Source organism: Equus caballus, chromosome 5, assembly GCF_041296265.1.
Source record: "Equus caballus isolate H_3958 breed thoroughbred chromosome 5, TB-T2T, whole genome shotgun sequence".
In the NCBI taxonomy this organism is placed as follows: Eukaryota; Metazoa; Chordata; class Mammalia; order Perissodactyla; family Equidae; genus Equus; species Equus caballus.
In genome coordinates this window covers 44,207,399-44,223,056 of record NC_091688.1, presented here as the reverse complement: position 1 = coordinate 44,223,056, position 15,658 = coordinate 44,207,399, and the positions used below count along the sequence as shown (strand labels likewise).

At 40.5% G+C, this 15,658-nt stretch overlaps 1 protein-coding gene across 1 annotated transcript in view; it reads right to left on the bottom strand.

The window, feature by feature from the left end:
* Positions 1-2,924: 2,924 nt before the first annotated feature.
* THEM4 (thioesterase superfamily member 4) overlaps positions 2,925-15,658 on the bottom strand; it is a 39,610-nt gene continuing 26,876 nt past the window's right edge. Inside the window, exons 5-6 of the mRNA XM_005610126.4 lie at positions 7,097-7,221; positions 2,925-3,366 (exon numbers count right to left, since the gene is read on the bottom strand). Coding sequence (XP_005610183.1) covers positions 3,332-3,366; positions 7,097-7,221 — 160 coding nt within the window. The 3' untranslated portion in view covers positions 2,925-3,331. The remainder of the gene's footprint in view (positions 3,367-7,096; positions 7,222-15,658) is intronic.

Below are 15,658 nucleotides of genomic sequence, written 5' to 3'. Positions count from 1 at the left end.
ATGCCTGGGATCTGAACCCATGAACCCCTGGCCACTGCAGTGGAGTGAGTGAACTTAACCACTGTGCCACCAGGCCAGCTCCTCAAAAGAAAATTTAAACCTTTCTGAGACATAAAATCCATGACTTATTTTCAGTTATTTAAATTTGAAAGAGATTGCCTTGTTGTCTCTATCATAAAGAATGTTGTATACTTGGCATTAGAAAACATATGTTTGGCTAGGATTCCATGATGGCTGGTTATTAGGTAGAACAATACTGTGGCCTCACAACTCCCCTGGATAGAGAGAGGGTCAGGGTCCTGAGAAAGTAATGGGGAGAGGAACATACATATAAGGGGGACATGAGCTTCCTTAATATAGAACAAAATGTTTTCCTTGACATCCTTTTATGCTTCATTCTGCCTTCCTATTAGAGAAAAAAGTTAATCTTGTTTTCCAATAATTTTTATTTCTCCAACAACGTATTTGTGTATATGACTATCTTTCTATTGCACTTTTCAGACACTTAGGAACCTGGGGTTAAGAGCAATAACTCCCTGTCTAATTGGGTTTGCTGATAGTTCAAAGATATTTTAACACTGACCGCCATCAATTCCTAATCTTCATTCAAAACGTTATTTACCACCCACTGTAAACAGGGGAAAAGGACACTGAGGAATAGCTCCATGGGGCTACACAGCAAGCTAGTGCTGACGTGGAGCTGGCCACAATTCTGATCATACCTCCCTCCTTCTTTATGACTGTTCAGCCGCCTGTTGCCAATCTTACATATTTATTAAAATACAATCTGATGAAGGCGAGAATGCCAGGCCTTGGTCAAGCCTAGGAACAGAGTTTGCTGCAAAGCAGAGAGACCATTTTGCCCTCACTGGCTATGGGGAAACCCTGTGTCAGCTGTTACTGAGGTTTACCCTTGATCTTGTGTAATCTCATTCATATGCTGCAACGTACCCCACATATGATGAGACCAGCGTGAGAACTAAAACTGAGAAAGTGGATAGAAAGGGAAGTATGAGCAAACCTAACAGAAAGAACAACCGGTCATTTGGCATTCTTTCAGTTAGGTTCTTCTGCCTTAGGTGAAGGTCCAGCGTGCTTCCACAATTTTGCAAGCCTGTTTGGATAAACCAAATGATTAAAGTATCTTCACTGTCTAAACTTTCTGCTGTGAAACTAGACAGCAGTACCTGCTCACAACTTCAGCTTCACATCTTTTAAACATGCCTAGTGTCCATGAAAAGCAAGCAGTGAGATACAGACGTCATGAGGGCCCATTGTCTCTGCAGTTTCAGGATTAGATGGAAGGAAGACTAGGAAGAAAGGATCACTGTTGCCAGATGTGTAAATTGCAGAGCTGTGAGTCCATGCCCCTCCCTGGCACTTTCCCAAGCTCTACCAGGGTTTCAAGGCAGAGGGAACTGACCGCCTCACCTCCGCAGTCAGCCATCTGCTGGGGCCTTTCCTGAAGCTTGGGAACTGCAGGTGGGCCCGAGAGACAGAGCTTCAGGAAGAGTCTTCCTCAGGCTTGGCCATCCTAGGGTCAGAAGGCTCTGGCAGTGGAGGAGTCCAACTGATCTTTTGGCTGTGGAAGGATGACTGGGTAGGATACCACAGGCTATGCCTAGGTTATGAGGTTCAGCCATAGGAAATTGTCAACATTTGACCATTCTGACCTTCAAAAATGGTGATTTCATATGATTCAGCCTAAACTTCCAATAAAGGGAGAGGAAGGCAAGAAACTGAAGCCCAAAGAATCTATAGTCTACAATAGATTCTAGTCAATCTATTAGAAGCAGAATATGGTTTCTAGAACATTAGTCTCCCAATTCACTTTTTGTTTTGTCTAAGATTCTGTTATGGGTTACATTGTGTACCCCTCAAAATGCATGTTGAAGTCCTAACCTCCAGTACCTCATAAGGTGACCTTATTTTGAAATAGGGTCTTTATGGAGGTAATCAAGTTAAAATGAGGTCATCAGGATGGGCCCTATTAATACGACTGGTGTCCTTATAAAGAGGGGAAATTTGGACACAGACGCACACATGCACAGAGGCAAGATGATGTGAAGACACACAAGAGAAGGCCGTGTGAAGATGGCGGATTGGAGTGATGCATCTACAAGCCAAGGAATGCTTGAGGCTACCAGAAGCTAGGAGAGAGGCATGGAAGAGTTCCTTCTTGCCTCCAGTGGGAGCATGGCCTTGCTGATACATTGATTTTGGACTTCTGCTCTCCAGAACTGGGAGACAAAGAGTTTCTGTTGTTTTAAGCAACCCAGTGTGTGGTACTTTGTTATGGTAGCCCTAATGCTATGGTCTGAATGTTTGTGTCCCCCCAAAATTCAAATGCTGAAATTCTAATGCTCAATGTCATAGTATTACTAGGTGGGGCCTTCAGAAAGTGCTTAAGCAATGAGGTGGAGCTCTCCTGAATGGGATCAGCGCCCTTATAAAAGAGAATCCAGGGAGATCCCTAGCCCCTTCCACCATGTGAGGACACAGGGAGAAGGTGCCAGCTATGAACCACTAAGGAAGCCCTCGCCAGAAGGTGACCAGGCTGGTGCCTTGATCTTGGACTTTCCAGCCTCCAGAACTGTAAGCAATAAATTTCTCTTCTTTATAAGCTACCCTAGGCTGTAGTATTTTGTTATAGAAGCCTGAAAGGGTTAAGACACCTAGGAAATGAACACCAGCTCATTCCAGTGATGATAAACTATGCTGTTGGTAAGATACAACAGCACAGTCTATGTTAAAAATGGTACAGTGGTTTAATCTCTAGAATCCAAGGCAAGAGGTCTGAGGTATCCATTCCTATAGGAACTAGTTCTGTCTCCTACTGCAGCCAAAAGTATTTGTTTAGAGACAACAGAGCTAGCTTTGTAATTTATAATGCATATGCACATGTACACACACAAATACACATATAGGCACCCACATGTTTATTCCTTTGTGTGGTTTTCTGGCATTTCCAAATTTGTGGTAAAAGTTTCAATATGAATTTTTTCTCCAATCTGCAATGGGGTAGAGATCACACTTGTGCAAATGTTGAACCCATTCAAATTTTAGAAGAACCAGACACTTATCCTAAGGAGACAGAAAGAATTGCTAATACTCTCACCAAGAGGGTTTCTGTGTTAGAAAGTCTAGAAGGTGGAAGGAGAGCTCCTGGAGTTGCATTCGGAAGACTTGCTTAAGGTCAGCGTTAGTGGGTGTCACCCTGTGGGAGGCTCGATGGGGGGTGAGCAGAGCAGCACTGGGGACAACAGCTTCTTCTGGAGGAGGGGTAACCTTACGCAGATTGGTGTGGAATTCACCAGAAGCTCTTTTATGTCTACTTTTTTTCAGGATCCAGACTTATAAATAAGCCTAAACAAACAAAATAACAGAAGATGATTATAAGTCAACTGACTTTAATCGGATAGAACTCCTCTAAGTAGAAATGTCTATACAAAGAAAGGCATTTAGATTCATATTCATACCTTCAGTCTATCTGCCCATGCTCATTTTTCACCCAAATAAGAATTGACTTTTGACTCTAACAGTACTGTATTACCTCCCAGGGTGACCAGATCCTCTACCACTTGGTCATTTCATGGTTCATTACTGCTCCCTTTAGAGACAGTCAGGGAAGTGAAAGGAAGTAAAACTACAACCGAGCCATCTGGTACCTTTGTGATACTGAAAGGCTTAGTGAGACAGGAAGTGTAAACCACAGCCTGGGATGGAGTTTCAAACTGACTGGGGATTCAAATTATTCATGATTTCCTCCTGTTCTTTTTAGCCATCATTCCTGCAAACAGCAAACAGCTGATACTTCAGGGCAAGAATGAATTTCTTAAGACACAAAAAGTAGTAACCATAAAGGAAAAAGTTTAATAAATATGACTACATTAACAACTTCTGTTAATAAAAAAGTTACCTTGAGGCAAATAAAAAACAACTTACATACTGAAATGAGACATGTGTAGCTTATATATTCAACAAAAAGCTTAGTTTAATATAAAACATATAAAGAACTCCTATAAATCAGTAAAAAAAAGAAAGAGAAAAAAATGATAAAAGAGGCAAACAAACAGAAATAGAAATTGGAAACAAATATGGTGAATACATAAATTAGGAGATGTTCAACTCCATAGGTGATCAGGGAAATGCAAATCAAGATCACATGGAGATATTCTTTTATAACAATTTGATTGGCAAAAATCAAGAAGTCTGAATTGACCAATTGCTATAGAAGAAAGAGATCAACAGAATTTCATATATTGCTGGTGGAAGTTTTAGAAAACAATCGGGCATTCTCCTGTAAAACTGAAAACTCTGTCTACAACCCAGGAATTCTACTCCTAAGTGTATGCCGAGCTCTTGCCCACGCTCAACACCAGGAGGCATGAACCAGAACGTTCATTAGCAGCCCCATGCATAACAGTCAGAGGCCCACCAGCAGAAGAGGAGATAAATCCATTGTGGCACGGTCACACACTGGAGTCTTACACAGCAGTAAAACTAAGCAGACGACATAGCCAACAACATGGGTAAATCTCAGTAACACGGAGTTGAGTGAAAAAAAATCAAGTCCCAAAAAAGCACATGCAGCACGATCTCTTTTCTACAAAGTTCTACAACAAAGAACTAAACAATATATTCCTTACGTCCACATATATCCCTGATAAAACTTAAAAAAAATAAAAAATAATAAAGTACAAAGGAATGAAAACAAAATTCTAGATTGGAGTTACCTCTGGGGGAAAAGCAGGAGGATGAGATGGAGAAAAGTAATAAGGTAGGGAGAGAATATTATTAAGATTCTGGTTCTTGTTTGATGGTAGGTTTCAGGGTATTGATTATTATTATTTTGCTGAGGAAGATCAGCCCTGAACTAACATCTTACCAATCTTCCTCTATTTTGTATACGGGTCGCTGCCACAGCACGGCCACCGAGGAGTATGGTCTGTGCCTGGGAACTGAACCCAGGCCGCTGAAGCAAAGTGCACCAAACTTAACCACTAGTCCATGGGGCCGGCCCCTTAGGGTATTTATTATTAAATTTAAAAATAAATACATTTAGTGAATGAACAAATAAAAGAAGACCCTACATGTACCAACAGTGACTGTGTGTCCTAAATCAAGTATTCTGATTTACCCAAACCTGTGCATCTGAGGTCCATTAAAATAAAAAAGAATAAAAACAAAAAAACCCCACTGAATATCTAAGTTAACTTATCTAAATCTGAAGCTACTGAATGTGAGGGTTCAAGGGCCTCTCACTTGCAAAGGCCCTGTGACAGTTGGGAGCTGTGCAGTGCTCAAGGCTGCAATCAGGAAGCATTTCTACTTGAGCACTTCTGGTAAATTGCCTACAGAGATCTCAGAAGGAAGGGACCTGCATCTCCAAGACAGCAGTAATATGTTGTGATTTCTTTTCTCATTTAAAATAAATACTCACTTTTGTACCCAATTTTGCATTCTTCTTAAATTTATTAAATTGTATAAGTTTTAGGCCCCACAAAATCTAGCTCTTCTTCTGATAAGCCATTCACATGACCACTTTCACAAGGTACACAAGGGCATACAATCGAATCTCCCTCCCAACCTACCTGGCCCCCTTCCCAGGAGCAACCAATGTTAATGCGTGTGACTTTCCAGAAATAGTCTATGCGATACAAGCACATACAGATATTTCACCCCACCTCATTTATTACTTTTTATTTTGAAATAATTTCCAGCTTACAGAAAAATTGCGAGACTAGTACCAAGACCTGTTTCCCCCTGAACCCCTGGAGAATGAGTTGCCAAAATGTGTGCAAAATGACAATAACGAAGTTATTCGTTACATTATTTGTAAGAGCAAAAGACTAGGAAAACGTTAATATCCAATAACACCTCCAGGGTTCATTCTAGTTTTCTCTCTTTCCATATCTGGAACTCCCTTCTCTGACAGTGAGAAACCTGGCTCCCATCAAGAGCCATGTGGGAGAGATGCCACTCTCAACCTATGGGCTCTGACACCCAAGCTGCTCCCCATGTGGACCCATTCCTTACCCTACTTGGGCTCTGACACCCTGCCCTGGGCCACTCCCCCAGGCAGACAACCTCCTCACTTTACTCAGGCTCCAACACGGTGCTGGGCCATTGCAGTCACCCCTCCCTGGGGCCTCCTCCTAAACTGCAAGCCTACCACGCCCAACTCTACCTAATGGCTTTTGGAATAAATTATTCAGGAAAGAAGGCAGGGGTGAAAGGGAAGGAGGAAGAAAAGGGAAGAATATTCCTGAAGAACCTCTCCATTTTTCTACATAGATGATAACATAGTACATTCACTGTTCTGCACCTTGTGTTTTTCATTCAATATGTATTAATGAGACACTCCATATCATGAACAAAGAGTTCCTTATTCCTATTTATGACACCACAACATTTTTTTTTTTTTTTTGAGGAAGACTAGCCCTGAGCTAACATCTGCTGCCAATCCTCCTCTTTTTTTGCTGAGGAAGACTGGCCCTGATCTCACATCCGTGCCCATCTTCCTCCACTTTATATGTGGGACGCCTACCACGGCATGGCTTGCCAAACGGTGCCATGTCCGCAGCCAGGATCCGAACCAGTGAACCCCGGGCCACCGAAGTGGAAGGTGCCGCACTTAACTGCAGTGCCACTGGGCCAGCTCCTCACACCACAATATTTTTTATGGCACACACACACAATATAGTTTATGGATGGACTGTAGTCTCTTTAACCAGTCTCCTATTGATGGATATCTATGTTTGCTAATCTTTCGCTATTTCAAAATGTTGCATGACTTACCCAACTACTGGGATCCTAGAGTAACCTTATACATTGTAATTATGCACACATGTTAGTACACCTGTGGGACAAAGTCCTGGATATGGGTCAAAAGGTACATGACTCTGTAATTTTGATAGACATTGATGAATAGCTCTCTACCAGTAATGTATAAAACACCTTTAACGTGTTCTTTGCACAACAGGGAATTAACAATTTTTGAGCATTTGTGGGTTATAAAGCAAAAAGAAAAAAGAAAACAAAAAACCTAAACTAAACGAAACCGAACCAAAAAAAGATAGTGGCTGCTTCTTACCTGTTGCATTTGAGTATAAGGTCTTCTCATCAACACTTTGAACATCACAGGAAACAAAAAATTTCCTTCCTTCAACTTTATCAATTTGGCTATTTATCACAATAACAGAACCAAGGGGGATAGGTCTGCAGAAGAAAAAAATTTAAAAATTAGCTTTTATCAGAGACATGTAACATTGAAAGACGATAGGTGCATGACAGGAGTGGAAATTTATATCTGGTATCTATCTATCTTAGATAAAACATTCCTTAAAGGAGTTCCTCCCAAGGACCACTGCTCTCCTGGGCCTCAGTCCCAGACAGCCCTTCTGGGTTAGGTTTAAAGAGATCACCAGGGATTCCAGCTCTATGATGACAGAGTTGTCCCATCTGAAGATTCAGAACAATCTCTGAAGGGAGCTGGAATTCTTTAAAGAAATGAAAACAGGGGCCTGGCCCAGTGGCACAGTGGTTAAGTTCGCACGTTCTGCTTCGGTGGCCCAGGGTTTGCCGGTTCAGATCCTGGGTGTGGACCTACCCACCACTTGCCAAGCCACACTGTGGCAGGTTCCCACATATAAAGTAGAGGAAGATGGGCACAGATTTTAGCTCAGGGCCAGTCTTCCTCAGCAAAAAAGAAGAGGATTGGCAGCAGATGTTAGCTCAGGGCTAATCTTCCTCAAAAAGAAAGAAAGAAAAGAAAACAGGACCGGACCATGGGTTGGTCCTAGTCAGCTTCTCTCATTTTCTCTATCATAATCAAAATTTCTCACCCAATTCAGAGTAACTGTCACTGGAAAGACAGCTAATAAGAACAAATTGCTGCTAACAGCTTTACATTCTAAGCCAGTGCTGTCCAACAGAACTTCCTGTGATAATAGAAATGTTCCATCTCTGAGCTGTCCAATGTGGTAGCCACAGGTGGCTACCGAGCACTTGGAATGTGGCTATTGTGAAGGAGAAAGTGAATCTTTAAATTTATTTAATTTTAATTAATTCATATCTAAACTTAACTAGCTATATATGACTAGTGGCTACAGTCACCTTTGGGAATCCTGGAGCTATAGCACCATAATGAAAAAGATGTCTCTTTATTTATTTAGTTATTTATTTTTAGGAAGATTAGCCCTGAACTAACATCTGCCAATCCTCTTTTTGCTGAGGAAGACTGGTCCTGAGCTAACATCCGTGCCCATCTTCCTCCACTTTACATGTAGGATGCCTACCACAGCATGGCGTGCCAAGCGGTGCCATGTCCACATCTGGAATCCGAACCGGAGAATCCCGGGGCCGCTGAAGTGGAATGTGCAAACTTACCTGCTCTGCCACCGGGCGGCCCTAAGATATCACTTTAGAGGTGAAATTTTAGGTTGGCAGAAACATAATACAGAGCAGGGAGATGTGTTTTGTGCTCCTTTAGTGCCACCATGTGGATGAAGGAACTACTCCAGGTGGAAAGGAAGTTATCACTGTGATTAGCCCGCTGCTTAGTTTTTGCTTTCATTAGCTTTTCTTGAACCTCTTGATGGAATCACCAAACTTTGCATTATGAAGGCATCTCCTTACACCATCTTTTATATCCTGTGCCTCATTATCATGATATCTTAAGTCCCTGAGGGTCTAAATATGTTATTTATTGTTTCCATTGATTCTCACTTATGGTGGCTTATTTCCTTGTGTATTTGGCACTGGATCTAGTTATCCCGAAGGAAAAATGTCCTTCAGAAATTCTTGTCTACCATGTTGTGTGAAAAAGCCTAGTCCAGAGCTTCCCAACCAACATGCCAGGAATGGGTTATAGAAATGCTGACATGTTGATCCTTTCAGCTGGCAAGCTAGCACTAATTATTAGCTGCTTTCTCTATTTTTCTTTTTTTTTTTCTTTTTTTGGAGGAAGACTAGCCCTGAGCTAACTACTGCCAATCCTCCTCATTTTGCTGAGGAAGACTGGCCCTGAGCTAACATTCATGCTCATCTTCTTCTACTTTATGTGTGGGACACCCACGACAGCATGGCTTTTTTTTGCCAAGCGGTGCCATGTCCGCACCCGGGATCCGAACCGGTGACCCCCAGGCCACCGAGAAGCGGAACATGCGAACTTAACCAATGCATCACTGGGCCGGCCCTCTCTATTTTTATTAATGTGCTAAGCACAAGGAAATAAATCAAGTGTGACATTTGGATCAGGGGGTTCGAAAGATTTGAGATGATTAACGAGTAGTCTTGCTTCTTAGAAGCAGGAAGGTGGATTAAGACACCTGATGATTAATTGACACTGTAAATTATCTTCAACTAAATTTTAATCCCAGGTTGTTACCTCTAGTATCCGGGAGGGCCATGAACTGATTGGATTAAATTTATTATTATTACTATTATTATTATTATTATGACTCTCACAGCTCAACACAAAATATAGGGCCTGATAAATATTAAATTCTAAACTATTTACGTCATCCAATGCTTTATTCTGGTCTTTAATCATCAATTAATAGAAGAGAATGGAGGCTGTGCATTCTAGTGAGGAGCATCAGACTTCGAGGCAGAAGACTTGAGTTCTAATTCTGACTGTATCTTTCTATTCATGGGATTTCATGTAAAACTTACTTTTAGTAAGTTTTCTAATTGTGGGGAACAAATGAACAGCAATGTAACTGATTTATTTGGATGGTTTGTTGGTTGGGACAAGGGCTAAGCATAGCATCTGGCAGATAGCATATACTCAAGACACAAACACTTGTTGAGCCAAATTGTCATCCAAATACTTTGCTGAGCTTGTTTTCAAATGAACCATTTTTACTTATTTTTGAGGGAGGAGGTTGTACTGCATTCTTCAACTTTATTTGAACATAGAAAAATATTTTTAAAAATCTGGAACATGGAAAAATACTAAAAACTTAGTTTTTAACATATTCTTTGCCATCTTAAAAAAGCCATTTCTAGGATCTAATTTTATAGTCAAAAGTAATATAAAGTATTGACTCTATGTAAAGATGACAATTTTCCTCAAATTAATCTTTAAAGTCAATATCACTGCTATCAAAATCACATTTTGTTTTTGGGTAGATTTTGACAAATTTATTCTAACTTGCATTTGGTTCATATAAGTGGTACAGAGAAGTGGTTGGTAAGACATAGGATTCTGTAAGAGAAGGGGGTACAATGACAGTCTGGGTAAGGGGTTAAAAATCTATGGCTCAACTAGGAATAAAAGGAAACTACCGTAACATAATAAAAGGCCATATATGAAAAGCCCACAGGTAACATCATACTCAGTGGTGAAAGCTTTTCCTCTATGATCAGGAACAAGACAAAGTGGCCCACTTTTGCCACTCTATTCAACACAGTACTGGAAGTCCCAGCCAGAGCAGTTAGGTAAGAGGAAGAAATAAGAGGTACCCAAATTGGAAAGGAAAAGGAACTTATCTGTTCATAGATGACATGATCTTATATGTAGAAAACCCCAAAAGATTCCACAAAAAACCCATTAGAACTAATAAGCAAATTCAGCAAAGCTGCAGGATATAAAGTCAAAACACAAAAGTCAATTGCATTTTTAAACACTAATAGTGAATAATCTGAAAAGGAAATTAAGAGAATAATTTCATTTAAGATAGCATCAAAAAAAATACTTAGTGAATAAACTTAACCAAGGAAGCAAAAGATTTATACACTGAAAACTACAAAACACTGCTAAAAGAAATTAAAGGAGATACAAATAAATGTAAAGGCATCCTGTGTTCGTGGACTGGAAGACTCAATATTATTAGGCTGTCAGCACCACCAAAATCATCTACAGATTTAATGCAAGCCCCATCGAAATCCCAAAGGAATTTTTTACAGAAATATAAAAATCCATCCTAAAATTCCTATGAGTCTCAAGGGACCCTGAATAGCCAAAACTTTCTTGAGAAAAGAATTAAAAAGTTGGAAGCCTCACTTTTCTTAATTTCAAAACATTTTACAAAGCTACAATAATCAAACGGTGTGGTACTGGCATAAAGACAGACATATAGACCAATGGAATAGAACAGAGATCCCAGAAATAAACCCTCTTGTATATGATTAGATGATTTTCTACAAGGGTGCCCAGCCCACTCAATGGGGAAAGGACAGGCTCTTCAACAAATAATGCTGGGAAAACTGGATATCAAAATACAAAAGAATGAAGTTGCATACACCATATACAAAAATTAACTTCAAATGGATTAAAGACCTAAAACTGTAAAACTCCTAGAAGAAAACATTGAGGACAAGCTTCATGACATGGTTTGGCAATGATTTCTTGGATATGACACCAAAAGCACAGGCAATAAAAGAAAATATAGACAAATGGGACTACAACAATTTAAAAACTTCTGTGCATCAAAGAACGCAATTAACAGAGTAAAAAAGGAATCTATGAAATGGGAGAAAGTATTTGCAAATCTTATATCTGATAAGGGGTTAATAGTCAGAATACATAAAGAACTTCTACAACTCAACAACAAAAAACCCAAAAAACCTGATTAAAAAATGGGCAACAGGGGGCCAGCCCTGTGGCTGAGTGGTTAAGTTCGCACGCTCCGTTGCAGGCGGCCTAGTGTTTTGTTGGTTCGAATCCTGGGCGCAGACATGGCACTGTTCATCAAGCCACGCTGAGGCAGCGTCCCACATGCCACAACTAGAAGGACCCACAACTAAGAATATACAACTACGTACCGGGGGGCATTGGGGAGAAAAAGGAAAAAAATAAAATCTTAAAAAAAAAAAATGGGCAAAGGATTTGAGCAGACATTTCTTCAAAGATGCCATACAAACACCAATAAGCATATGAAAAGAGGCTCAACATCATTAATCATTAGAAACATGCAAATCAAAACATGAAATATCACCTCACACCTACATTAGGACGGCTACTATGAAGAAACAAAAAAGAAAAACCCAAAATAATAGTGTTGGCAAAGACATGGAGAAATTGGAACCCACATGCGTTGTTGGAGAATGTAAAATAGTGCAGCCACTATGGAAAACAGTACAGTGGCACCTCAAAAAATTAAACCAGAATTACCATATAATCCAGCAATTCCACGTCTGGGTACATATCCAAAAGAACTGAAAGCAAGATCTCACAAGATATTTGCACGCTCATGTTCATTATAGCATCATTCACGATAGCCGGGAGGTGGAAGCAACCCAAATATCCATCAATAGATGAGTGGATAAACAAAATGTGGTAAACACACACAATGCAATATTATTGAGCCATAAAAAGGAAGGAAATCCTGTCACATGCTACAACACAGATGAACCTTGAGGACATTATGTTAAGTGAAATAAGCCAGACATCAAAAGACAAATACTGTATGATTCCACTTACATGAGTTAACTAAAGTAGTCAAATTCATAGAAACAGAAAGTAGAATGGTGGTTGCCGGGGGGCGGGGGGGGAGGGAAATGAGGAGTTATTGTTTAACGGGTATAGAGTTTCAGTTTTGCAAGATGAAAAGTTCTGGAGATCTGTCTCACTACAATGTGAATATACTTAACATTATTCACCGCAACTAAAAATGAAAAAAATATGTTAAAAACAAGGCACAAAAAATATTAAATCTAAAATACCAGTGTGAGGTCATGACCTTATGAAACATTAACAACTTTCCAGCTGTGACACTGACACGGCCCAGCAGCAAGGTCATCCCGCCTACCATGAGAACACATGTGGAACAATCTAATATTTTTCTGTTCTTTAGCACTATTCTCCATTAAAAAGAGTCAGGGATCTTTGTAGAGTAGCTATTCCGTGTCTCGGCACAGATACGCCTTGTTGTTGCTAGAAGTAATGATAAAACAACAATAAAGTTAATGATAATAATAATAAGCAGTCTACACTTACTGAGTACTTGCTAAATCCTAAGTGCTTCACATGGATTAAGTCATTTACTGCTCACAATGGCCCTATGAGGTGGGCATTATTATCCTCTTTTTAAAGATGAGAAAATTAAAGCACAGAGAGGTTAAGTAACTTGTCCAAAGTCACACAGGTGGCAGAATGGGCATTTGAAACTACTCCAAAGTCTGTCCTCTTAACCAGTGCATCATGCTGTCTCTCAGGAGATAAAAGTACTTAAAAGATATTTGGATAGAACTGAAAGGACAAGAAACTGGTCTAAAGAGACATCTACAGGCCAAATGTAATTTAAGCATAAAAGAGGGCGATAATTATAGCCAACTACATTATGGAAAGCCACGAGTTCCTAATGATTCTCCAAAAAAAGCACAAAAGTTAGCACAAAAAGTACAAAACTAGAGCTACAATTCAAAAATAAGGATGACTATGTTAGGATAAGTTTAATGTTTTAAGCAGTTGACACATAGAAAACAGTGTTGACAAGTAAGTGTTTCTTCTTCGAAGTAGATGTCTGCCTTACATGTACTTTTTTTCTTTTGAGGAAGATTAGCCCTGAGCTAACTGCTGCCAATCCTCCTCTTTTTGCTGAGGAAGACTGGCCCTGAGCTAAGATCCATGCCCATCTTCCTCTACTTTATATGTGGGACGCCTCCCACAGAATGGCTTTTGCCAAGCAGTGCCATGTCCGTACCTGGGATCCAAACCGACGAACCCCGGGCCGCGGAAGCGGAATGTGTGCACCTAACCGGAAGAGGAACGTGTGCACTTAACCGCTGTGCCACCGGGCAGGCCCCTGTCTTACGTGTATTTTACCCTACAGAAGTAGGAGATGGCAGACACAGAGTAAGGGGTGTGTATAGGTCAGGTTTGGGGAGGTTTCACCCAAAGAATTATGCTTACACACATCATGACACAACAAACCAATAGTTTTCTTAGCTAGAAGGTATGGATAGAGGTATTTAGAGGATACCCATGTTCAGCAAAGATGCTTCCATGTGTTAGTCAAAGGGGCTTGAGAAGTCTGCATGAACTGAGGGTAGGCAAAGACTTGGACAGACCTCAGCATCCCTATGAGGGCTGTTACCTCTTATGTACCCCCCAAAGTGTATGAGGTGCAGGTGAGCCGACAGGTGAAAAGCACCTCTATGCACATTCAGTGGACGCACACCCATGGGCAAATGCCATTTGGGGGTTCTGAGTCCTGCATAACCTCCATAAGAACCTCAACTAACTTCCTCCCCTGTACCATTAGGCAGAGAACTATGAAGAAGCCAAACAATTCCAGAAAACACAGGAATTGTACCCTTAATAGAAAGGACTGGTAACCAGCTAGAAATAAGGTGAATGTCTTGCCCAAGAAAATATCCCTGAAAGAAAACTACAGACTCATGTCCTGTCTCCTGGGAGATGGAATCTCTGCCGGAGAAATGAGATACATTTCATTGTAGGTAAGCAGCAAACCTAGCAGAAAGTACGAGACACAACAGACTTGGATACTAAAAAAGGGGGAAGTACTAGGTTGTAAGAAAAAGTGTAGGTCTGGAAAGTCCCTCTGACACAGTAAAGAAACCTTGATTCCAAAAGGGGTCAACTTCATGAATTCAGGCTTGTGTTCCAGTCACCTTCAAAGGCAAAATCCTGTGCCATCAAGAATCTCCAGGTTGACAACCCAGAACCCACAAATTCAGCTGATCTGAGATGGTTTCTTTAGGGTCTGACACAATTACTGGAAATCTAGGGAGGTTACAAGAATGAGTATTCTAACCTCAGGAAAATACACATGTTGACATCCTAAAGAAATTAACCAAACCCAAAAGGAAAAAATTAATAGGTTAAATGTAGGTGAAATAATAAGTTTTTTAATCATTGAGATGATTTTTCTGTTTGAGGCATTTAGAAGAAACTACCATATTAGGATTGTTATTTTGTTCACAAAGTATTTAGTAAAATTTGATTGTTTCAAATTAATGCTCCAGTATTTAAAATAATTTATACTGTATAGTTTACATTTGGATTTATTAATATGTCTGTGGTTGTGTTAGTTGCTGGCCCTGAATTTATTTGAGGTCATAATGACACCAGTAAGGGATCACTTTCCCAATCTCCCTTGTTACTAATAAGATTAAATGGATGTGTTGTGCAGTACTTCCAGAAAATCTCCTTAAAAGAGAGAAGACAGCTCTTCTTCAACCCTTCCTCAGTACTGCTGTCCAGGACGTGTGATGGCCCTTGCTGTCACTCTGGACTATGAAAAGGTGAGCTGGAAGGAGCCTACATCTCTGGGAACAAGGGAGCTGCCAGACCAGCCCAAGATGCCTTCCTCCAGACCTCTTCTACATGATAAGTTTCTATCTTAAGTCATTTTTATTTTGAAGTTACTGTTATTGGCAGCTGGAGAGGAAGAGGTTAAAGCAGGTGGCCTCCAATTCATTCACTGTTTGTGTGTGTGTGTGTGTGTGTGTGTGTGTAGCAGAGAGAAATATTCCCAGAGAAAAGAAAAGGAAGCAGGTGACCTTGTCTAACTTTTTCCAACTGGGCTTCCAGGTAAATGGACTTGGAGTTGGCAGACTACAGCCCCTGGCCACGTCCCTGTTTTGTAAACACAGTTTTACTGGGACACAGCTGCAGCCATTTATTTCTGCATCGTCTATGGCCGCTTTTGTGCTGCGCTGGCAGAGTTGAGTGGTTGCGCCAAAG